Source organism: Cibotium barometz, chromosome 1 (assembly GCF_041138505.1).
Source record: "Cibotium barometz isolate CiBa-2024 chromosome 1, ASM4113850v1, whole genome shotgun sequence".
Classification (NCBI taxonomy): Eukaryota; Viridiplantae; Streptophyta; class Polypodiopsida; order Cyatheales; family Cibotiaceae; genus Cibotium; species Cibotium barometz.
This window is the reverse complement of record NC_141046.1, coordinates 12,541,183-12,566,343: the sequence shown is the minus strand read 5'-3', so window position 1 is coordinate 12,566,343 and position 25,161 is coordinate 12,541,183. Positions and strand designations below refer to the sequence as shown.

The window sequence follows — 25,161 nt, the reverse complement described above, 5'->3', positions numbered from 1 at the left end:
TTCCCAGATTGCCTTTCCAGAGGCTTGCCAGGAGAATTTGTGAGCAGAATGGAATTTTGTTTAGGTGGAAGGCATCGGCCTTGTTTTGCTTGCAAGAGGCCACAGAAGATTGGATGATCGAATTTTTTTTGGATAGTTACGTTCTTGCTGCCCACGCACACAGGGTGACAGTAATGGACAAAGATTTTTTCAGCCTTATAGCCCTTCGTTTCAGATACGATAAGTCACTTAGACCAGTTACGTTTACTGATGAACGAATGTTACAAATTTTGGATGTCCGGCCTGTACAAAAAGTGAGAATTGAAGAGGTGACCGAGGGAGGTCCAGATCATGAGCATCAGACTCGGGCAAATTTAATGACAAGCGCTCAAAGGGAACATCAAGCTGCAATGCTTGCATTGCAAGCAAAAAGGGAAAATGTTCGCGCACTCCACGCCATGAATCGGGAGGCGCTGCAATTTTTGTTGCCGGAGTTCTATGTACCCTTTAATATTAGAGGGCATAGATGTTATTTCCCGATTCATGCTGAAGAAATCAACATTTTGTTTGATCCCAAAACTGAAGTCAACGACAAAGTGCTCAGATGTATTTTAAGGTATACGCTTTTCTCTGTCCTCCCACAATTTTTCATTCTTGGCTCTTAAAGTTGATGCCTCACTCTTGATATGTTTCCTTGTAAAGTTTTGTTATTTCGCTATTGCCCGAGGATGTACAGCAACGAGTGTTCCAGATTGATTCACTGGTCTCAACACTGTTGGTAGTAGAGGCAGTTCCGTACCTCGATGTGCTGAACTGGTTTCGGGAGGTCCAGCTGGACGATGCCCGAGTATTTTTTTTGGCATATCATGAAAAGTGAGTTTGTCTCTCTCTCTCTCTCTCTCTCTCTCTCTCTCTCTCTCTCTCTCTCTCTCTCTCTCTCTCTCTCTCTCTCGCATGATGTTTATAGGAATCACCGTACACGAGTTATGTAGTGCTTCCTTTGGATTGAAACTAATAGAATTCTATTGTGCAGTTCCCATTGGAGTCTTCTACTAGTCGACGTGCAAGAAAATGTCATTTACCTTGCAAATTCGACATCTGGTGTCCATGGAAATGTTTTGCTGTAAGTAAAAATCATTAAGATACATATTATTGTTTGAGTTAGAAGTCCGGATTGATCAGGATAATGATTGGTCTCTGTTTACAGTGGAGTCAGGAAACTAATGGCAGCTTACGAGAGCCTCAGCATGGACATCGACACCCTGGATCGATCGACCATCCGTAGGGTTAGTGTCCCCAAACAAGAAGATGGCTACAGCTGTGGGTGGAGGGTTGCACTTAATGCAATGTTGCTGCTACGAAGCATTTTCCAGCTCCCTTCAGAGGATGTAAGCATTTTCAGCTCCCATACGCATTTGTGCGCTTGTTTATCTTCTTATATATTGTCATGTTGATCTTATTTATGCCTTGATGAATTGTGATGGCAGTTTCCATCAATGTCTCGCTACGTGGACCTAGACGTCCAAACGTTTAGGGAGGAAACGATTGCGAAATTGATCGAGGTCGCTGAAGTTATGCCTCCAGACGGGCCAGTGGACTTCATCCCGCCCAATCCACGAGGGGGGATAGGCCCGTCTGAGCCTCTTTCATGGGCTCCATACTTAGGAGAAGAGCCCTGGCTCCATCCTGAAGCCGATACCTATGGGTTCCAGCCATAAATAGTTTTTTCCTTCTTCCAACAAATGTACGTTCGTAAATATGCAGCTATACATGTATTGGAGGGAGAACATCAAATGTAAATACACTTATCATTTGAAAATCAGAGGATCAAATTTGCTACTGTGTTCCTTCACTGCTTGCTTTCTTACTTTAAGCCTTTTTTTGTGTACATAAAAATTCAATTGGGGAATTCTTGCCTTCATTACATTGTTTAAACAATAAAGCATTACAAAAGCAATGTTCTGAATAGATAAGTTTATTGCATATGGAAAATACATTGTCACCGTATACATGGTCACATCATATATCTTCTAGTGCCTCCAATTCATGTGGGGCTGCAACATCTTTACAAATGATCTGATGCTCTCTTCTTTTACTTAGCTTCCGACCATCGAGCTTGAAGCAAAATTGATCTGGAGGATTCTGAATAGCTACTTCTAATTCCTTCCTAACATATTCGAGAGTCCAATTCTCTTCCACTTCCAATGTCAAAGATGGGTGACCCTGTCGAATCATAACTATATCTATCAAGCAAGAGTGGCTGCCATCTCTTGTATCTTGGTCCATGCTTTCCCAGTTGTTGTTGATCCATCGCCACCTTCTATAAGTAAATGACATGCACAGATGTTGCCTGGCAATATAGTATCTGATTCCAAAATATCATTAGGATAATTTTCCGAGAATAATCAAATAAGCGTTGTAACTGTTTCACAAAAATACATTTTAATGTTTTAACACTCACCGAAATGCAATGTCGGAGGTGTTCAATCGACATTCGATCAAATCATCTCCCTTTGATGATTTCACTCTCCAACCTTTGTCAAACAAATGATCAAGCCAGACTTCATCTACATCTTTGCACACAAAAGTTGTTCTAGTTTTTCTCAATTGTTTACAATCAGAAAATAAATGAACAAAGCATGCAATTGGAACAAACAAACTTAAGTGCACATTTCTTGCACCAATGCTAGGCTTCATAGCACATTTAATATCATTAAACATTTTGGTCCTGTATGACTCTATCACTTCTGTGTCAAGCAATGGCCACTCCGGACTATCAAGTGCGGGCAACGGAATACGTTCCAACTTTCCATGTCGACTCGATTGAGTGGGCAAGGTATAAAATGAGTCATAGAAATATGTTCTACTTCTTGCGAGATCACTTGGTGCACGACCTTCATATTGAAGTTCCCCCACCTCACCATGTACGACATTCAAGAACCCCGTCAAGCATTGTGCAGGCTCCCACTCCTGAAGGTTGGATGGGTACAAATCTGTGCAAGGCAGAAAAATGTATATCAATCACCTTATTTGCAACGTTGAAATACAAAACACAAGCACTTACAATGTGGTCTGTGTCTTGGAAGTCCTTCCAATGGTCCCACGTTAATCTCTTTTTGCATGAATACATGCTGGATCAACACTTCTTTGACAGTTTTCCCTCCTGGTGCCATCTTAAAGTCAAGGATCCTTCCTTTCCAATGTTTGGCCAAGTCTTCAGATGCCTTTCCCTTCACTCGGTAGTGGCCTTGTTTTCCTGGCTGCATAGTGACCCAAGAGTACTTCCTGTATACTTGGGGAATCCATTCTTCGTTCTCGTCTTTTATGTTATACAACACAACAGATGAGATACTGCTCCTTGCTCGTTTCAGTCCACTTTCGGGTGCCATGATAGAATAACAGACGTATGAGAAAGAAGAAGTAGCAGAAAGTGGATGACTGGGCTAACCGCTTTTGTGGATCAAGGAGGGAGGATGAAATGAGGGACGGTGTGTTCTTTTTGGGCGCCAAAGATGTTTCAAGATTCAAAAGTGGAACCAAGTTGAGGGAATAACCGGGAGAATGTGTATCTAGCTATTCCAAGCATTCAAGCTTCATTAGTTGTAGGGGTGGTGGAAAGAATTTTTTAGTGCTCCACGTCTAACACAGGAATGTGGAAAACATTCTTTTATTGTGTTAGTTTCTGACAAAAAAACGGTTTTAAATATTTTAAGACAAGGTGATGGTTTTTTTTAATATTTCATGAAGATAAGAGTTTCTCCACGTTTTGGGTGGGTTTGTACAGAGGTCCCACCACCGGTGAATCTCGTTCGTAGATTACATGTCACTCAATCTATGTGTCTATTATTATATTATTGTTGAAACAGCCCTCTTTTGAGTCCAGAATTTTCCTAATGATACACAGTAGTAACTTTGAGACCTTTGGGATGCATGGATATACAAGGGATGCCTATTGTTCCTTGACTTTTCAAGTGGAAAATTTTCCAAGAGTGAGAAGGAGATGTATACTTGGGCCTGTAAAGCGAAGCAATCAACCATGGTATGAACTATGCAATTAGATATTTTAATTTATTTTAAATACTTTTTCTCATATCTTTTCGAAATCGTGAATTCTATTGTGAAGCCTAAAAGTCTACGTGATAAATCACATGTTCAAGGCAAGGGTAAAGGTCTTATGAAAGATGAAGGGGATGATAAAGATGAAGAGGATGATGATGATGATGATGATGAAGGGGAAAAAGTGCCAAAGAAGGATGCAACGAAGGTAAAGGGAAAAGGAAAGGCACTATAGGAAAAGGACAACTCTGATACATCTCCATCAAAATCTGACAAAAGCGATTCTGATAATAGCACTCGAGGCAACCCCAAAAGTTGAAGAAGTGGGTCATACAGCAACACAAGCAGGGCACTCTTTTACTTGTGCTTCATTGGTATTATTGCTACATTGTTTGAATACTAACATAGATTAAGTTATGGACTCAGATAAGCTTGGCAAGAGGTGAAGGGCCAAATGCACCATTGCAACATATTAATTAACCTAGCTTGGATGACCTGACCCCAATCCAAATGAAATTGCCATGTATGATTTTACTCATTGATAATGATGATGTAATGAATTTGTGTGGTGCATGCACTTACAAAATATACGCTTTATCAGAGTGTCTCGTCGTACCACAATAGTAGTCCTCGACGTTTTGAGTGAACGTTAAAGTACTAGTTCCTCTATCGTTATAGAAGCCTCGACGTTGACAAGTGTAATAATCAATTGTGACCACATGTGAAAGGATTGTAAAGGTGTGTCTTTTATATCCTGTAATGATAATTAATGTATTACTCTACTCAACATGGTGTGGCAGGACATCATCCTACAAAGATGATGGCATTTATTGCGGATCCTTTGAAGATAGCATGTGCACTTATGAACCAGGAGTGTCCACAAGAGCTAGAATATGTCTTTGATATGTTGCAGAAGGTCAACATGGGAGACAGGACCTTTACTGTTAAAGGTGTCAATACAAGCACATCATGTGATTGTATTGTAGTGAGGTTGCCCACATGAGGTTCTGTTTATGGCTACCTTGATGACATTGTCCCACCATGCAATCTCTACACATGTGGGTGATGAGATGATTTTCCCTTCATTAAGACCTTATATTTGTTGTGCATATGTTGCGTGTCATGCTTACATTTTTTGTGTATGTCATTCTGATGCCACGTAGATGGAGAGGAGCATGCATTGATTCAGATTTGTGAGACCATCTTAGAGATGACAATGGCTCTATTATTGTCATTGGTACTATGTATCAAGTGGCAATCATTATAGCTCACGTCGAGCTATCTGGCTTCTCCTTAGACACCTTGGTGAATGTGCGATGTACAATGCAGATTGGAAAGGCCTTTGGACAAGAGGTAAGCAACACTAACCATAGAGGTTGCCATTGAGCATCAATTTTTGCTACAAAAAATCATCTCATACTCTTGTGCAGATACATACCCTCGTCGGTGCTGCTACCTGCATGAGCATAGTTGGACAAAACCATACACAACCTTTCTAACCTAATTATATCATTAATCCTTGCAACATGATGCATTGGGGTAGACACCCAAATGGGACAGCATGGCGAGGTATAGAGTTAACATTTTTGTGCTCCAAAATAAGAGCGTTACATTTTTTGGTGGAATTAAGAGAGATGTTTTCTTTGCAGGTGGATCTCAGCGTGGATATGACTTTTGGGATAGCTTGTTGAAGCATCATGTAAAGAAAGGGCAAGTGATAGTAGAGCTTTATGCTAGATGTGGATATTGTGCTATGGTAGCACAAAAATTAGGCATGAACTTTGTTTGTATTGATCCCGAAATGGATGTAGTGGAGGGTGTCTTGATGAAGATTTCAGTAAAGTGCAGTAAACGTATTTATTTGTGAATATTCAAGTGACTGGGTTTAGCAATCGTTTATGATTGTGTCACGATATTTTTTTTCATATTAAAAAAGAGAGAAAGAGGGCAAGAGCAATGCATGTTAGGGTTTTGCAAGACATCATTTCCCTCTGCAAAACGATGATTTATGTACAACATGTCGTACAAACCAATAAAGAATCAACATTTTCTGTATTGTTGTGTGGATAAATAAGGTAGTGAAGCATTTGTAGACTTAAGGATCTATATGCAAAACATGAGTTAAGTATGCTGTGTTAAGAAATGAGAAAGAAATATAGAGAGAGTGAGCAAAGAGAAGGACAGAGAGAGAGAGAGAGAGAGAGAGAGAGAGAGAGAGAGAGGGAGCGAGATCAAAGAGAAGGGTAGAGAGAGTGAGGGAGGATAAAGAGAGTGAGCAAAGAAAAGGACTGAAAGAGAGAGAGAGAGAGAGAGTAAAGAGAAGGGTAGAGAGAGAGAGAGAGGGGGGGGGATGATAGAGAGAGTGAGCAAAGAGAAGGAAAAAAAGGGTGAGAAAGAGAGAGAACAAAGAATGATAGAATGCACAGTGGAAGAAGGGAAAGTGGAAAGAGAGAGAGAGAGAGAGAGAGAGTAAAGAGAAGGGTAGAGAGAGAGAGAGGGGGGGGGGACGATAGAGAGAGCGAGCAAAGAGAAGGAAAAAAAGGGTGAGAAAGAGAGAGAGCAAAGAATGATAGAATGCACAGTGGAAGAAGGGAAAGCGGAAACATAGGAGAGAGAGTGCGAGGAAGATGGAGAGGAAACACACATGTAAACCTACTCTCAATATCATCAACCAAGAATACATGTCCTGAGAAAGAGTGGAGAAGGCCTTGTATGTGAGGGATTGCAAGCAAACAATGCTAAGTAATGAAAAAGAGGGAGGGAGGGACCAGCGCACATGTAGGCAGCCGACCAGCTATATATATGCGCACATGTAGGCAGCCGACCAACTCACGACTAGGGAAAAAGTGCCCAAGACTCCATAAAATGGAGAATAAATATGCATAAATGGTGTGAGGGGTGACCAACCCCTCTAGCTAACATGGTCAGCCCTAAAGGCTAAAATAGGACACCAAACAGGAAGCCAGCAATAAGGAGTTGATGATGTCTAACAAAAAGAAGGGTATAGAGGGAGACAGGGAGATGATAGAGAGAGCGGGTAAAGAGAATGATAGAGAGAGTGAGACAGGGAAAGGCCATAGAGAGCTACAAAAGAGAGAGAAGTATAGAGAGAGTGAACAAAGAGAAGGAGAGAGAGAGAGAGAGAGAGAGAGAGAGAGAGAGAGAGAGAGAGAGAGAGAGAGAGATGCCACCATTAGTGCCAGTAAACATGATGGGTGTTATGCACTTGACTTCTAATGGCAAGAAAGTGGCAAACTCCCTTGACACAAAGTAGCGAAGACTCTGACCAATGCGACTCCGAGTCTGAATCTCAAGAAGAAACTGACTCTGAGCCTGATAGGGGGTATGAATTGAATATTCACCCAAGTGAGGGGGACACAAGTGAAGATCGATCAAGTGAGTCTAAATCTGATATAAACAAAAATCAAAAACTAGGTAAGAAGAAGACGAGACATAAGCGACAATGCTATCGAGCTAATGTACGAGCTAGAATAAACAAAGAGAGATCCACTGCAGAATGGCTTAGTTATGTAGGAGCATATGACGCTCATCGTCGGAAGTTAGTGGATAATTGGGGAGAACAACTCCAAAGTGTCATGTGGTGTAGTCCGCAACCTCATGACATCGCCCAATTAGAAATCGAAGAGAAGCCGAAACTAAGTCATACTGCAAGAAGGCGTCAAAACCGAGAGTTAGCTCAGCAACAAAAGAAAAAAGCATGGCACAACAAGAACCGGTAGACTTACACCCCGCACTTGAGCATTTCAAAATCTTTTACCACGGGGGAACGTAAAGTCGTCTACACAAAAGCCCAACGAATGCCTACCAATGGGAGTAGCGGTGTCTACGATGGCCCGGCGGTAGTTAAGGAAATAGAACTAGCAGATCCAGGTGAGGAGTCTAAACGAGCTTTTATTGCTCAAGACCTCACCAAGACGGAAGAAGCTACACTTAAGATGCTTCTTAAAGAATTCAAGGACATATTTGCTTGGACATACCATGATATGAAGGGTGTTTCACCCTCTACCCTCTACGGCGGTGGTGCAACACACAATTCCAATGATTAACACTGCTAAACCAGTCCAACAACGTCCCTACCCAATGAATCCTAAGTATGCAAAGATTGTATAAACACAAGAGGAAATTGAAAAGCTTATAAAATGTGGATTCATATATCCTATTGTGCACTCAGAATGGGTTTCTCCGATAGTCATTGTACCAAAGAAGAATGGGAAACTCAGAGTGTGCGGCGTTGATCTCAAAAAGGTTAATGCAGCCACTAGAAGAGATCATTACCCCTTGCCATATTCGGAACATGTGCTTGAAAGAGTTGCAGGCAAGGAGGCTTATAACTTTTTTGACGGGTACTCTGGTTATAATCAGATCACAATTGTAGTAGAGGACCAAGCTAAAACAGCTTTTATAACGGAGTTTGGAGTGTTTGCCTTTCGCATCATGGCCTTTGGCTTAACCAATTCACCTGCAACATTCTAACAATTGATAAACACAGCCTTTAAGGAATATCTAAGGGACTTTTGTGAAGCCTTCTTAGATGATCTTTGTGTTCATTCCTCTTGGGACGAGCACTTGATGTGTTTACGAAAAGTATTTGAAAGGTGTAGATTATATCGCATATCATTGAATCCTTTCAAATGCCAATTCTGGGTTAAACACGGAGTTATTCTAGGGCATATAGTGTCCAAAAATGGGATTTTCACCACAACAAAAGTAAAATCAAGGTCATTCCAGAATTGCCCCCACCCACCAACTATAAGGGAGTCCAGCGCTTTATGGGCCATGTTGGTTATTATCGAAGGTTTATTTTATTCTTCGCTGAGATAGCTTTACCATTGTACAAGCTTCTCATCGAGTTTATTTGGACTGAAGATTGTGACCATGCATATGAGTTATTAAAGAAGGCCCTGGCAAGTGCTCCAATCTTGCGAATGCCTAACTGGGATTTAATCTTCCATGTGCATATTAATGCATCAAACTTTGCTATTGGGTGTGTACTAACTCAACCTAGAGAACATAAACTAGAATACCCCATTAGCTTTGCCAGTCGCCACGACAACGATGCTGAAATGAACTACACCACTATGGAGCGAGAAGGGTTGGCAATGATATATGCAGTAAAGAAATTTTGTTATTACCTTCTTGCCACCAAGTTTGTTTTCTATGTGAATTATAGCATTGTTGTATCTGGTGAACAAACCACAGGAAGAATCACACGATGGTTGTTGATTCTTCTTGAGTTTGATTTCACTGTTGTTGTGAGACCTGGCAACAAAAAACATGTCATGGCTGATCATTTGTCTCGCATACCTAATCGTGAAGCTCCTACGGGAGTTGATGATGACTTACCTGACACTTCCTTGTTCATACAATGCCTGAATGGAGTGAGAAGATTGTTAACTTCTTGGTTAATGGTTTTCCACCCAAAGAGCTTCATAAAAAAGATCTAGCTCGAAAGCTGATTAAGGAATGTGCCCAATGGCTGGGACTCTTTATAAAAGAGGAAAGGATGACGTTCTTAGGTATTGTGCCCGAGAGGATGAGTATCTATATATTTTGCAAGAGGCACATATGGGCATAGCCGATGGTCACTTTTTAGGAGACTTAACTGCGGGAAAGATATTGCAATCAGGGTATTGGTGGCCCACTATGCTCCAAGATGCATCACTTTTTGTGAAGGGTTGTGATGAATGCCAACGCTACAAGAAACCCCACCGGAAAGATCAGATGCCCCTACATCCAATTAAAGTAAACCAACCGTTTGAAAAGTGGGGTTTAGACTTTGTAGGTCCAATTAGCCCAGCGGCCCATAACACACAATCTCACTATATTATTGTGGCCACCACTGACTATGTGACCAAATAGGCTGAAGCGAAAGCGACATGTAAGGCAAATGCAAGGACAACAGCCAAGTTCCTCTTTGAAAATATAATCACATGCTTCAGTTGTCCTTTTGAACTTGTGAGCGACAATGGTATGCATTTTATAAATGAAGTGATTAAGGAGCTCACAACAAATTTCATGATATCCCATTATAAATATACTCCTTATTATCCACAAGTGAATGGCCAAGCTGAGAGTACCAACAAGACCTTAATCTCTATTCTGACAAAGACAGTTGAGGCTCATCGCACGGATTGGGATCTAAAGCTTACGTCAGCTTTATGGGCCTCGCGTACAAAGTGGCTATTAATTGCACACCATTCAAGATGGTATATGGCCAAGAAGCAGTCATGCCATGGGAATTTGTCATTCCTAGTCTTCCTGTTGCTACTCAAGAGGGCTGGGATGGTAATCCCTTAGTAGAGCGTTTGTATATCCTTGAGTGGTTAGACAAAGAAAGACAATTGGCAGTGTGCCCTTGTAGAGAAGGATAGAAGGAAGAAATGGTTTGATCGCCACCTAAACATAAGTTGAATTCCTCTGCATCGCCTGTAAAATCTTGTAAGCCAAATGTTGCCACCCCAACGACAATTCAAGACCATGGTAAGGGAAAGGTAACGAAGTACTCCACACCACTCCTTCCAGAGCTAGTTTGGATTCCCAAACGATCGATACCACCTAGCTCAGGAAGGGCGGAGTCACAGCAGGAAGCTTCTAGCTCCTCAGGCCATTCACACATTGATATAGAAGTTTCTGCACACTCTACTCCTACCCTTGTCCATACCCACCAAGAAACCAATGAGTCTACATCTCCCCTTGTAAATGTATCGTCGGAAGCCATATCCTCCGTTCGTTTCATGGTAGCGTACACTACCATCTCTGCAACTTGATGTGGCCACAAGGGTCATAAAAGGCTATTTGCCCACATCACCACCTATAACCCACTGCACAAACTGGTTCCAAGGGGCTACAACATCATTGCAAAAATATATGATCTACCCAAGGAAGGGGGGAGCATGTACTCACGTTTGACCTTCTATTGCTTCCTCCCTAACCTTCTCCCCTAACCATGTAACCTCCAAATTCGAGGGAATGTATATATATAGCTTCATACACAAAAAGGAAAAAAAATAGTAAAAAAAAGCAAGAGCACATAAAGAGGAGATTTATCCGCACACAATTAGAAACAAGATTGACCTGTCTTCATGAACCTACTGATGCCATATCTGTGTTTGCAGATATGTGCTATCCTGTAATTAAAACCGAATTGGGTCATATAGATATACTATTACATCTTTCACATAAGAGCTTATACCCTTGCTACTTTCTAGGATTTGGACAATCTAGAGATATATGGCCCTTCTTCCCACACCTAAAGCATTTCACTTGACTCCTTTGATTTGTGTTTTGGACTCTTCCTCTATGAAAACCTTTTGGGTTTGAAATTGGAGCTAAATTCTTGGGGTTTAGGGCCAATATCCTGTGTCGTCATTTTTTATTCAAGCAAGATGAACCTTTGATCCTCCTCATTCTTTCTTCTTTCATGCATCTGCTTCAAAGAATAAATTTATTCAGTGTGGTTTTTTCTAAAGTAATAAGAACAAGGGCTCCTAGAATAGTCAGCTTCCTTATACATTTTGTGGCTAAGTGTCTTTCTTGGTGACATTTCTTGCACTAAGGACATGGCATTATTAACATTTACTAAATTCATTTGCTTTGTCATTGCATCCATTAGCTCCCTCTTCATGTTAGATAAGCACGTTGGTAAGTAATTCTTAATGATCTCCTATGGGGTATTGAGGATTAAACTTGGGGGTTTCCTAATATTATCACTGCATGGGGGCTGAGATGGAGGAGAGTTCCTTGGAATTTGACTTTTTTGGTTTGTAAGACTTACTGTTGATTCCATTATGGTTGTGAAGTTACTACATTAGGCTAAGGCTGGGATCAAGATGGGTTCTATTACGTGATGTTAAAAGAGGTTAGATTTGGCATTGGGGGTGCCAAGAGTTATTATTTCATTGGTAGGGGTGGGTAACACTCTTCTTCCTCTTGATTGGGAGATCCTTGTCTCTTAACTTCATTATATAGCAGAGTGACACTGCCTCCTAAAAGGTGCGAGGCCTTTTTAATTCTACTCCATTTTGGATTCCCTAATCAAGATTGTGGTTTCCCCATCTCTTGAAGATTGATTCCATGCTTAAGAGAAGATTCTACCCTTTCTTCTTATAGCTATAACAAGTTTATGAACTCATCCCTCATCCTATCCAACGAATCCTTTTGTCTGAAAGTGTGTTAAAAACTCATATTTTATATCATCCCAAATCTTCCATTATTATGTCTCTCATACCATTAAAATGCCATGCCTTTCAAGGTAGTGGGGAATATGGCTAACCAGTGCATAAGGGTCCTCACATTGTTGGCTATTCCTACTAACAAGAAATTATGCCATCATGTGAAGATCGGGTTCTTCATTGTACTCACCTTTGAAGATTGGTACTAGGACAATGATGATTCACAAGATAATCATTCACATTTCGAGCTATAATTTGGATAGGAATAGCTCCTATGGGTGTTCCTCGAGGGAGAGCCATGTTAGGAAATAACAAGGGCGGCAGGGCTTCTAATGCTCTTTCAACTCCCTCTTTTATTTCTAAAGATAACCTCAACCTTTCTCTTCTTTTCACTCTCTCCAATCTTTCCCTTTCTTAGTCAATGATTTGTTGAGTCATGAATTTCCCTCACATCATCTTCCTTCTTTCTCGTACTTATCTTCTGTTATAAGTGCGAGGCTCTTTCATTCCAAAGGGTTTCAAGATCTTCTAATTCATTCTTTATGTTTGGACATAACTCCACTTCCATACCACTACACAATGGAAGATACTTTTTAAAATGCTCAAAGTGAATTTTGCAAGGAATGGTAGTTATTGATTTTGGTCCTCTCCAATACCCTGAGCAAGTGTCAAAAGGATTGTTTTGAACTCTATTTTATTAATTATCCCCTAATAAGTAGCTAATTAGATTACTAACAAGTTATTGGGATTATCATTGGCATATTCAATTTCCCACAATTCAACCCAAAGGATCCACTTTATTCTTGATTTTTCTTTCTAACTTACTCCTCACTTATCTCTAAGGAAGTGGAGGCTTGATTTTCTTCTTTCTTCAGTGTCTCCTGTTGCTCAAAGCAAGCACTGTAACTATCAATCACTTATCTCTAAGGAAGTGGAGGCTTGATTTTATTCTTTCTTCACTGTCTCCTTTTTCTCAAAGCAAGCACTATAACTATCAATCAGCTTCTTTATTGTCAATATCTAAGCTTCAAGAGGTAGTTCATCAATCTAATAATGGTCCATTTAAGGAAGCTATGAGTAATATGTAAACAATTTGCCAGGAAAGTGAAAACTATAGCTCTTCCTTCTTTAGGGCTTCTTGTAAGGAAGCTATTAAGCTACGAGTAATCTGTACAATTTGCCAGGAAAGTGAAATCTGTAGCTCTTCCTTCTTTATGGCTTCTTGTAAGGAAGCTTCTTGTGAAATGAGGAATAAACCATTTATAATAGCTTAATTTACCCAAGAATATAAGCAAATCCTTCCTTGATTGGGGATAATGAGTAAATTCCATCTTGCATTGAGCATATTGTGGCACTTTATGTGAGAATAGGCACAGTGATTAGGGGACCTATCCCCACTATCGGACCCAAAAGGCTCAGTGATGCTCACATGTGCCTTTGATTATCCTAAGCTCTAATCCTAGGACACTAATTTAACTCTCTTTCAAGGTGTTTGCAAGAAGAAAGAATGTAAATAAATAAACAAAGGGTGAGCTTCAATGTAGATGGATCTTTGGAACTTGGATTTTGTTTCCATGATTATTTTAATATCTTGATGATAGCTTATTTCCCCGGTTGTTCACCAAAAATGGTACTCTTATGAGCGACATTTAAATAAGAAGTGATTGAATCATTTTAGTCATTTAAACTTTATTTAAAAAGATCACAACTTTTACTTTAGTCCCTCCCATGGATTTTATCACACTTTAAAGCATTTTGTATTTCATTGATTGGATTTTTTGATACAACGTTGGGATAATTCCAAAGGAATCATTCATCACTTTGATCCATTGGAAGATCTCCATATTTAAGACTTTGACTTTGACTTTGATTCTTCCAAGTTTTGTCTTTAAGAGGAAGATTAGCACATCACACATACGCATTTGCTGTGTTAAATGAGCTCTCCACCTTATCTATTTATAGGTTCTAAGGAGATACCAAGGGGTAAGTTACTTCTTGAGATGTGAAAAGACACTATGTTCAACTTGCACCTTTTTATAGCTCCACCATCACTATAGGATAATGTAAAGATTGTGCATCATTAGCTAATGTTTTTTACTCATCAAGTGTAAGAAAAATATGAATATATGCATATAAATAGTGAGTATAATAGGGAGTTATAAATAAGAACTATATTGAAGCATATAGGTAAAATATAAGGAGTATTTTACCAATATTCCTCAATATGGTTAAAATATTAAGGAATAGTGATGTGTTTGTATGGAATAGTATGTCTGGAGGTGGTCTAGGGTGGAAACAAGGATTTATATGCATAGAACAATGTGAATACAATGAGGATACAATGAGTTTGTAAAGGGAGGATGATTAGTTTACTACTATAATAGGGAGTAGTGACAATACAATAGAGTTTGTAAAGGGAGGATGATCACTATTAGTTTACTATAGTAGGGAATAGTGAGGAAAATATGTGGAATAGGGTGCTTAAAGGATGATTTTGAAGCTAAGTTTTTGGATGGAATACTAATGTGTCACTATATGCGAGAATATTTTGACTATAGGCGTAGTATAGTGTAACTATAGGGAAGGTTACAAGGAGTTTAAAATATAGAGAAAGTTTATAGTGAGGGTTATGGACTATAGTGGTTTTAGTATAGTGAGTTTATGAGAGGAATAGGGAGTTTGTGAATGTATTAGAATGCATTTGGCTAAGGATTGTGATTATAGTGATGACTATAGTGAGAAAATAGTGAAATAATAGTGCTCAAAAAGTTGAAGGAAAATTGGAAACCACTTCCTCTCCACCGAGATCCTACAACTTACCCTATGAGAGAGGGAAATTAGTGCTCCTATTGTTAAGGCAAGCACACTTGAAATGAGTGTCCATACAGAAGAGTATGGACAAGGTTGTAGTGTGGCTATTACAGAAGATATACTAATCATGATACCCAAATTTTTTGGTATAATCAAATAAATCATGGTATGCATGCTCCCAATTTGCCCATTGTCACCCAACATCTTACATTCCCCACTCCACCTAGAGTGGGTAGTGGAGAACCTAAGCCCCCTACTGTTAACCAATCCTCTATTAAAAATTTCATGACACACCTCCTCCCATTTTGGGACCTCAAGCTGCCACCCTTGGTGTGGCACACCCATGAGGATGGAGCAATATAATTTAGTAAATGTCAAAAATGCCACATCCTTGAACCCATCAAGAATAAGGCCAACACATGGTGCAAAAAATGTCACCAACAAGCAAGACACTTAGCCATAGAATGTATAAGGAAGCCGACTATTCTAGGAACTTTTTGTTCTTCTTATTACTTCAGAAAGAACCACACTAAGGAAATTTATTCTTTAAAGAAGATGTATGAATAAAGAAATAAGTAGGAAGAACAAAGGTTTAACTTACTTGAACAAAAAATGATGACATAGGATATTGGCCCCAAACCCAAGACTTTAGCTCCAATTTTGGACCCAAAGGTTTCCACCATCACAACAATTAGAGGAAGAATCCATAACACGAATCAAAGGAGTCGAGTGGAATGCTTTAAGTGTGGGAAGAAGGGTCAAACATCTCCAAATTAAATCCCAAAAAGCAGCAAGGCTATAAGCTCTAATGTGGAAGATACAAACAGAAAAGATTACCCCCACCCCCTGAACTTCCATTGATGAACCAAAGGAGAAAAAGACTTTTCTTGAAGCACCAACTTGGTGGAGGCAGCAGTTACTCGGACTAATAGGAAAGACACGTCCAATCTTAGGGTGGAATCCTCCCCAAAGAAAGTAAATTTCACGTTATACCTCCTTAAGGGAAAGGAGAAGTTAGTACACTCAAAGAACCAATAATAATAGGAGAAGTAGTGAATAAAGAGAAGGTACCCTCAAACCCCAAGATAAAGGAGGCTCGCACCTCAATCTCATGTCTAGGAGGATCTTATGCGCAAGAAGAACATCTCTTCCTTCTAAAGAGGATCCTGCCTTTATTTCACCCTTGCAAAACCCCAAAGTCATCAAAGTAAGATTGGCTCCCTTTCCAAAAAAAGGTTACAGAAGCCTACAAAGTTAGTTAAAGATTATGATCTTATGAAAGACTTGGATACTTTCCAGCCCAACATCACCTTTAGGAAACTCCTCATCTTATCTCCACCTTGTAGGAACAGGTTCAAAGCTCTTCTCTCCAAATGGAGAGGTTTGAGACCAACCATGACCTCACCTCTAGAGAACCCTTCTAAGATGGACAAAGAAGTTCATGAAGTTGATGCCTTCATTGACCTAGGCACTCCAAAAGTGGGAGTGTGGATTGAAGGGTGTTACGTTCTAGATCCCCTAGTGGATGGAGAGCCAACAGTAAACAAAATGACAAATGAGGTAATGAAAGATTTGGGTTTAGAAGCATTATATCCAACCAATTGCCTTATTCGAATGGCTAACCAAAGCAGAGTAATACCCCTAAGTATCCTACCTAATGTAAAAACCACCACCGCAAGAAAGGATTATTAGCTCATATATTTGGTGGTTCATCCAATATCATATGATGGTACTTCCTATCCTCTCCTTTTGGGAGGACTGTGACTATTCCAAGTAAGATCAAGGAAGGCATACTTACCATTGGAAAAGGAGTATAAAGAGTGGTCTTAAAACTTTATAGATGAGGGAAAAGGTTCCACAACCTTGGAAGATTCAAAAGATGTTGACCAAGATGTCACCCCAAGTGACACCTCCAATGAAGCTCAAAGAGAGAAGTGGTTGCTACCCAAACTCCATTCACAAGTGAGAGATGGTCTCTTATTTGATTCAAAGATTCAAATTAACTCCACCTTCCTAGGGGAGTGCCTTGCCCTCCATGTTCCTATGGGAGTGCCTTGCCCCCATATAGCAAGAAACAATGAAAACTTTGAAGTAGCATGAGACCAAGACATTGAGGAGTGGATGAATTACAAAGATTCTTGGAAGAGAGCTGCACTCAAGATGATTCCTCTCCTCCCTTACCATAAGCAAACCGTCACTAATTAAAGGTGGTACCTTCATTAAGGAAGTAGAAGGGCACCAAGAGCTGACTTTAAAGACCAAAGATAGGTAAGAAAGAATTCTCATGGTGGGTAAGTCTCTAACTCAAGAAGAAACACAAGGGTTCAAGGAACTCTTAGAAAAAAACCTAGATGTGGTTTCAAGGGTACCAGGAGCTAATTTTAAAGACCAAAGATGGGCAAGAAAGAGGTGGATAAGTCTCTAACTGAAGAAGAAACACAAGGGCTCAAGGAACTCTTAGAAAGAAAGCTAGATGTGTTTGCTTGGTTATATGGAGATTTGAAAGGAATATCCCCAAAAATATGCCAAAACCATATTGACTTAGAGGTAGATACCAACCCAATAAGGTAGAAACAAAGAAGGATGAACCCTAACTACTCAACCTTCATCAAATTTGAACTCCTTAAGCTACTAGATGCAAGTTTTACATATCCACAAGTGGTGGCCATAGGGAGTGCCTATTGTGGTAGTACCAAATAAGAATGGAAAGCTAAGAATATGTGAAGATTTTTAGAAGCTAAATGCTAAGATAAACAAGGGTCACTTCCCAATACCCTTAACAATGACCATACTGTGGCTAGTTATGAAATATATTCCTTCTTAGATGGATTTACTGGGTACAACCAAGTCCAATAGTTGAAGAAGATAGAGCCAAGACCACCTTCACCACTAAATGGAGCACTTATGCTTACAAGGTGATGCCTTTTGGCTTATACAATGCTCTAGCAACCTTCCATAGAGTAATGATAGCTACCTTCCAAACCTTTCTCCATCATTTTATTGAAGTTTACTTGGATGATTTTTGCATCTTTGGTAAGAAATAAAATCATTTTAAATCTTTGCAACAATGCTTTGACAAGTGTAGGGATTATGGGATCACTCTTAACCCAGAGAAGTATGTTTTTAGAGCATCCTTGAGAATCCTTTTAGGTCATGTGGTCTCTAATCAAGGCATAGCAAACTACAAGGGAGAACAATTTGCAAATAAGGCCACTCCTCTTCATAAGTTGTTAAGAAAGGAAGCCCAATATGTGTGGACACCTAAATGTGAGGAAGCTTTCTTGGAACTTAAAGAATGCATAGCCAAGGCACCTATGTTTGTACCCCCAGATTAGACTAAGGAATTCCATGTACGTATATAGATGTATCCATTGAAAGACTAAGAACAGTCCTTTGTTAGTCGGCACTTTCTAAGATACATCGACCTTTCTATGATACCAAAACAAAAGAGTCTCTGACGGTGAATTACACCATTACTGAGCTAGAGTGCCTAGCCATGGTATTTTCCCCATGGCGAAGTTCTTCCATTACCTTCTTGCTCGCCACCCACCACTTCAAGTTTCTTGTGGATCAGTAATCTTTCTCCTCAATAAACCAAATATGTCAAGGGCTATGCAATAAGATGGATACTCTTATTTCAATAGTTTGACTTTGAAGTGGTCACAAAGCTAGGAAAAGCTCACATTCTTGTTGACCACTTATCTCTCAAATTCCCCAAGATGAAGAAGAGGCAATTATGAATCTTGACTTTCCAAATGTCACCCTCTTCTTGAAACCAGCATCCCATGGTATGTCGATATTTCCAACTTACTTGTTACCCAACAATTCCCCCTAGGATTCTCAACAAAGAGGGAAAAGAAGAAGCTATTGTTGGAATCAACCCTCTATACTCTCCTTAGTGGTGTAGTCTATAAGCAAGGCAAAGATGGAGTCCTAAGACAATGTATCCACAAAATTGAAACCTCAATTATCTTAAAGCCATGATGAACCTTGTGGTGGACACTTTACAAGAGAAGCAACTTCCAAGAAGGTTCTTCTTCTTGTTGTGGGATATTGGTGGTAATGGGGGCAAATCCTTCACAAAGATTTATTCAAATATTGCAAGAGATGTGATGCTTGCCAACAAAGAATGGGTAAGCAAGCCAAGACATGAGATATGCCACTTAACCCCATTCTTGCCTTGAAGCTATTTGAAAAAGTAAGGTATTGGTTTTGTGGGTCCGTTTGAGCCCATAAAGGAGAAGGTAAAACCAATACATCGTGGTATGCACGAATTATGTGACAAAGTGGTGTGAAGCAAAGGTAATAAAGACTGCCGATGGAAAGAATATAGCCTTGTTCCTATACTAGAACATCATTAGTGTAAGGTTTGGGAGCCCCTTGGAATTGGTAAGTGACCAAGGATCCCACTTCATTAACCAAGTCATTAAAGAACTTTTTGAGATGTATAAAATCCATCATCACAAGTCCACCCCTTATTACCCTCCAGCAAACGGACAAGTCGAGGTCACCAACAAGATCTTATGTTGTGGTGAAAGCATTATGGGCCTATAGCATTGCACACACGGTCATAATAGGCCAAACCCCTTTCCAGCTCTTGTATGGAATCAAAGCAATCTTCCTAGTGAAGCTAGAGTTACCATCCCTTAGAGTAGCTTCCTAGTGGAGCTAGAGTTACCATCCCTTAGAGTAGATTCAACCAGAAGACTAGAAGAACAAGACTCAGTGAATCAAAGGCTAGTTCATTTGGAATGTTTGGATGTAGGCTATTTTTTGCTTTGGTTTCCACACCATATAAATATTTTGGGCTCCTTGAGTTGAAGTTGATGATGAAACCTGATTAATCTGGATAATTTTAGGTACCCTTGTGATGGTATTACTCTCATAGTATCCGTAAGCCTGAAGTAGGTTTATGGGTACCCATCTTTGATGAATTCTTGGGTGTCGAGCATGGTACCTTGGTTTTTGTTGGGTTATTTGTTTTGGTGCAAACTTCTTCTTGGGTGTATACCTCTTCTATTTTGGGACCATGGTTTGCCTTTTTGGGATCCAAACTCAAGTTGCACCTTCATGATAACCCTTGGGCTTACAATATTACCTTTGGAATCCGTACTTTATTTATTGGCATTTTCTTGTGTTAAGGCTATCTTATTTTCTTCTTCTTGTTAGGCCTTTGAATTTATTTATGTGAATGTAGCTTGGTTTGACTAGGTAGCCAAATAAGACTACTACCCTCATAGAATCCTTGTGCATGAAGCAGTCACTTTTTCACCCACCTTTTGATGCTTTGGAAATATCTTGATGGTCTTATTGGTGGTAGAGAACAAGCTTTCCTTGCTAGAATTGAAGCGTTTGTACCTCTTTTGATAGAACGATGGCATGGGTTCACATTTGATTCTACATGAGGCCAACCTCGAGATGAGTTTATTTGGCTCTCATGGGGTGTCTACATGATCCTATGATCTTTGGAGTTAGGATATTCATCTTTGGGTGCATTCTATGCCACTTGGGATGTATGGTGGATATTATGTAGCACGACACTCAGCTACACCTGCAACACACCTTTGTCTTGGCCTACACGGTGATTCTTTTGCGCGCCAGGACCATTTTTCATTTCGACCATGTGTGATGGTTACATTCGGTGGACTCTACGGATGTCATATTTACATTATGGTCATGAGGATGGACTTACGAGTTTTCTTTACGACCCAGGAGCTACTACATCGACATCGGAGATCCATGATGTGCACCATATCTATCTGTTTGACCCAGGAGAGTTTACCAACCACGTCATCGACATTTCCTCTTCACATTTTTCATTCTATCCAGGTGGTTCAAGGGCCATTGCTTTAGAGTCTACATGGCTTGGGTTTCCCTTTTATCTAGGCGGATGCGGTTGTATGGATTACTTCATCTTCGGAGTGACATTCGTATCTTTTCCATTTAACCCTGGAGGATGCCCGACTAGCCTCATCATCGCGACAGGAGTCCTTTATTTTTTCAATTTGACCCAGGGGGTCATGAGATTCATGTATTGGTTTTGGTGCTCTGCCATGGTGACATTTGGTCATGTATTTGGTTCACTATATATAGCCTTTGTATTTGTTTTGTGCACAACCACCCTTGGATTTCAAGGACAAAATCGTTGTAGGAGAGAATGGTTTGTAATGAAGTAGATTTGATTGCACATGCACCGGCCTAGGCACTTAGGTTTAAGGTCATTTACATGTGTACTTTTGGGGGACCTTGGGCTATATTAAGCATAGGGCTCATAGGCATTGTACCTTTTTTATCATATTCACTCTATAGACATCTACATCTTCTTGGTGCTCATGCCCAAGCTTTCATGGCCTTCTTGGCTATTGCCTTAGGATGGTGACCCACACCCATGTTGTCACTCCATGCTTTGAATGGCCAATCCTAGTTTGCAGATCTTTTATCAGAATTTAGAATTCTATTTATGTTAGTCTCACGAACCTACTAGGTCTTTACACACTGTAAAATTGATCTATTGTAGCTATTAAACATTTGTCAAATTTGGAGCGGAATAATCATAGTGGTATGTAACAGCTACGACATTGAGAAAATTCGACAATCACCATATTTGTATGCACCAGTTATATACTTGATCATATTCCTATACTAGATTTATTTATAAACTAATTGATACTAAACTTGTGATTCCATACTTGAACAAGAATCATCCTAGAGAAGATACTCAAGGAAAGCTTGAGCGGTGTTATTGCACTTGCCCATACCTCATTCGCTCATATAAACAAATATGCAACTGAGGTGGGTTGCTAACTCACGAAAGAAAGAATGTTAGATATTTTACCCTCTATGGTTCTTTCCCGGACGCCTGGGTGATGACCATTGTACCATACTGAGATGAGTTGGTATCATGGGTGGGACCACTTATTAATATTAACTCAATGCATTATTGGTATATATATTTGGGGCCATTCTAATGTTATTAGTATTGCACGCGACCCCGTGTTAAATATTAAGCTATTGTATTACTAGTGTATGTGTTTGTGTCTATTTTGCATTATCATGTCAAGATTAATTATGTGGATTCCAATTAATTGTTTTAATCGACATGATTGACATTGGTGAGATTAGTGATGAGTAGCGTGATGGTGCCCTGAAGTGCTGCATTGATAATGGTTTGTGTACAACATGAGAATACCGTTTGCAGTGTCGAACATAGCATTATTATATTTAAGTTGACTATGTGTCAATCTTAGTAATCTGTTAGGTTTCATGCCTTATTTTCATTTGAGGACATGCGTTGAATGTGTAATGGTGGTGTTATGCGTTGTATGTAATATTATTTTAATTATTTGGGGTGCTAAAGCAGTGTGCTTGGCACTAAGGTTATTATTATAAAGATGAAAACCCAATTTTGGAGAATTGCTTTTATCCATATGATTTAAATACCCATGTGTGGAAGGTTGGAGCCACTCACATTGGGGAGAGGGAGGGATTGTACCCAATACTTGTCTGTCTTTTTGTTGTGTTGTACACTACATCTTCTTATTTCTTTCTTTTCACCTTGAGTAAACTAATTTATACTAAGGTCTATGAGTGATTTTGTTACATGGTTAAATTCAATCATATATGTGTGTGCCCTCTGTACTTTAATGTTTCACATTAGCAAAAGACTATGGAACTTGATCTTCTTTTTCTTGATATCTAGTAGGGTTGATTTCAAACCCTCATTTGGGTTAATAAGTTGCATTGCCTCCTTGAAGGTTTCAATATCTATTTATCTTTTTAACCTTATGATAAGCATGATTCATAAGCATTCTCCTTCCCATGCAACTCCATCTTATTTGCTATGCCTACTACAACTTCTTGTTAAGCTTGTAATAAATGGCCCATAGCTGACATTCTTGGTGGCATTTTCCATGCCCCGTGTCTCCAAACATAATCTGTCTTTGGCAATAGCCAATGCCATGTGCAGTGTGTCTCCAAACATAATCTGTCTTTGGCAATAACCAATGCCATGCACTGTCTCCAAACATAAATTACTCTTTGGCGATAACCAATGTAGCCTTCTCTCCAATTTCCAACAAAAGAAATAAAGCTTGCCATATTCTCAAATGGAGAACTTCTCAGATGGAGTCCATATTGATGGACCACGAGAGAGCAACAAATGAGCACTTCCCAAGCTTGCGGCATCTGGCACCACACTCATGGAATCCTCCAAGAGAGAGCACATGCCCTCTACCAAGAGAGAGCACATGCCCTGGTAGAGGCCACATGCCCCTTCCCCACAGACCCAGACCCTTTACTCATCAACTCTGGAACAATGACATTTTTTAACACCAAACCCCCCGGCGACGGTCCACGTTACACAGAGTGGTAGGAGAGGATGGCACATGACAAGTTCAGCCACGTGAGGTTTTTATGCAAATCCAATACACACAGCGCCAACATTGTATTGGGTTTTGTTTTTTTCATGTTACCTTGACATCTATTGACAACTCTACAAAACCCAAAGGATACCCATGCTACATCAATTCGACCGTACATGCATTGTGCTATATACTCTGAAGGCCAACCTTGCATATTGGCTCTGAAAAGAAGGCTTCAAACAAGGTTGTTGGCATGAGAATGGCCACAGTGCTTTCACGACTTCGTCATCTTCAATGAGCTACCATTGGGTGTGAAGTGGGGACAAAGCAACACCTTGTCCATAAGCACAGTAAGATTTTACCCCGTGTTCAATAATTGTTAAGCATTGCCAAGACAGATGTAAATTACAAGGTGTGCTTCCCAGGCAGTGTTTTGCATGTACATACATGACGCTAACCACGAGGCGGCCGCTCCAGGCCCATCCAACCCAACCCACCCCTGCGATAATCTTGCAAAAGCCTCTGCGCTGCTTGATTTGCATCCCCAGCAAACAACTTTTGGGCAAGCTCCTCTACAAAACTGTGCAAAACAATATCGAAAGAGAGAGATGAGTTAACGACATGATTTCTGACATGGCACATCAACCGTGATTTTTGACGTGGCTATCATGATTTTGCAATCACTCAGCATTTAACACAATCTTCACACGCAATCAGGAGTAAAAGGAACTTACACTTCCCCCGACATGCCATTAGCATCAATTTTATAGCGATCTTGAAGTACCTCCGCACCTACATCCACCAATAATTTCTAGTCTTTATGGACTACCAACCATCCACACAAAAACTATCACTATTTATATAAAGAAACTGTCACTAATTATTACATGTATTCATGCCTTTCCTATTAATTCCTAGTATCTCTGGAAAAACTACCCATGCACATTGATCAATTTATCATCAATGAAGCCAAAATTAATGATTAGCCAATGTTCAAAACTAGAAGAATTTAAAAGAATACATAAATACTTAAACAAAATACATTAATATTAAATATATTGTTGCACTCTCAAGTCACTCTCTTTATTGATTAACTACCACAACTTATGACTACCACTTAAGTCTAGGGTCTTGAACTGCTTTAAAGTGTGCCTAATGAGGGTGTGTCATAAGCTCCTAAACTCACATGATTTTCAAAAAATTTCAGTGTCCAATCCCTCCCCTCAGTGCCCATACACGATCTCCCAACCAACAAACCTACGCATCAGAGATGAATCACTAGTAAAGACCATAGCCAGCCATATCCCTTACAAGCACTTCCCAAGATCAGAGCTTTTCACCTAAACCCTGGCATCCCATACTGCCATAGCCCACTATCTGGGTGTATGGCTAGAGGCTTAGCTAAGGTATGATCCAGGTCCATGTCCATGATGAAAACAAGAGAGAAACACAAGGTGCACATGACTACATCTTAGGCAAAAATTGACAACAACGATTGTACTCATCCTTAATATAAAATTAAAGATTATAAAGCCAAAGTCCATATACCAATGAAAAAACCACATTATTTCCCAGACTTAACGAAAGTAAATGTGATCTTGACTCCATGAAAGTCTACTCACAAAGATTTGAATCACCACTCAATCATGCATAGCATACATTGCGTGCTATGACATCCCCACTCACCACTCGTGGCATCAGCACCTAACTGTAGGTGTAGATTCATCCATATTTGTGGACAAATCTTCATGGATGAATCGTCA

General features: G+C 39.9%; 2 protein-coding genes across 3 annotated transcripts in view; one reads left to right on the top strand and one right to left on the bottom strand.

The window, feature by feature from the left end:
* The first annotated feature begins 583 nt into the window (after positions 1-583).
* Positions 584-4,515, top strand: LOC147641611 (uncharacterized). The gene is made up of 5 exons (XM_086799793.1): positions 584-595; positions 716-852; positions 1,013-1,102; positions 1,187-1,367; positions 4,462-4,515. Exons 1-5 carry the CDS (start codon positions 584-586, stop codon positions 4,513-4,515), a joined length of 474 nt encoding a protein of 157 aa, XP_086655919.1.
* An 18,264-nt stretch (positions 4,516-22,779) lies between these two features.
* EMB3129 (GTP-binding family protein) overlaps positions 22,780-25,161 on the bottom strand; it is a 99,704-nt gene continuing 97,322 nt past the window's right edge. For both annotated transcript variants that reach the window (XM_086793917.1, XM_086793993.1), the window contains exons 8-9: positions 24,133-24,190; positions 22,780-23,978 (exon numbers count right to left, since the gene is read on the bottom strand). In XM_086793917.1, coding sequence (XP_086650043.1) covers positions 23,852-23,978; positions 24,133-24,190 — 185 coding nt within the window. In that variant the 3' untranslated portion in view covers positions 22,780-23,851. The remainder of the gene's footprint in view (positions 23,979-24,132; positions 24,191-25,161) is intronic.

Excerpts from the sequence above, each read along its gene's own strand:
- LOC147641611 (XM_086799793.1), top strand. Across the intron at positions 853-1,012 it reads TTTTTGGCATATCATGAAAA|TTCCCATTGGAGTCTTCTAC; the intron begins GTGAGTTTGTCT and ends TCTATTGTGCAG. Across the intron at positions 1,368-4,461 it reads TCCAGCTCCCTTCAGAGGAT|ATAAGCTTGGCAAGAGGTGA; the intron begins GTAAGCATTTTC and ends TTATGGACTCAG.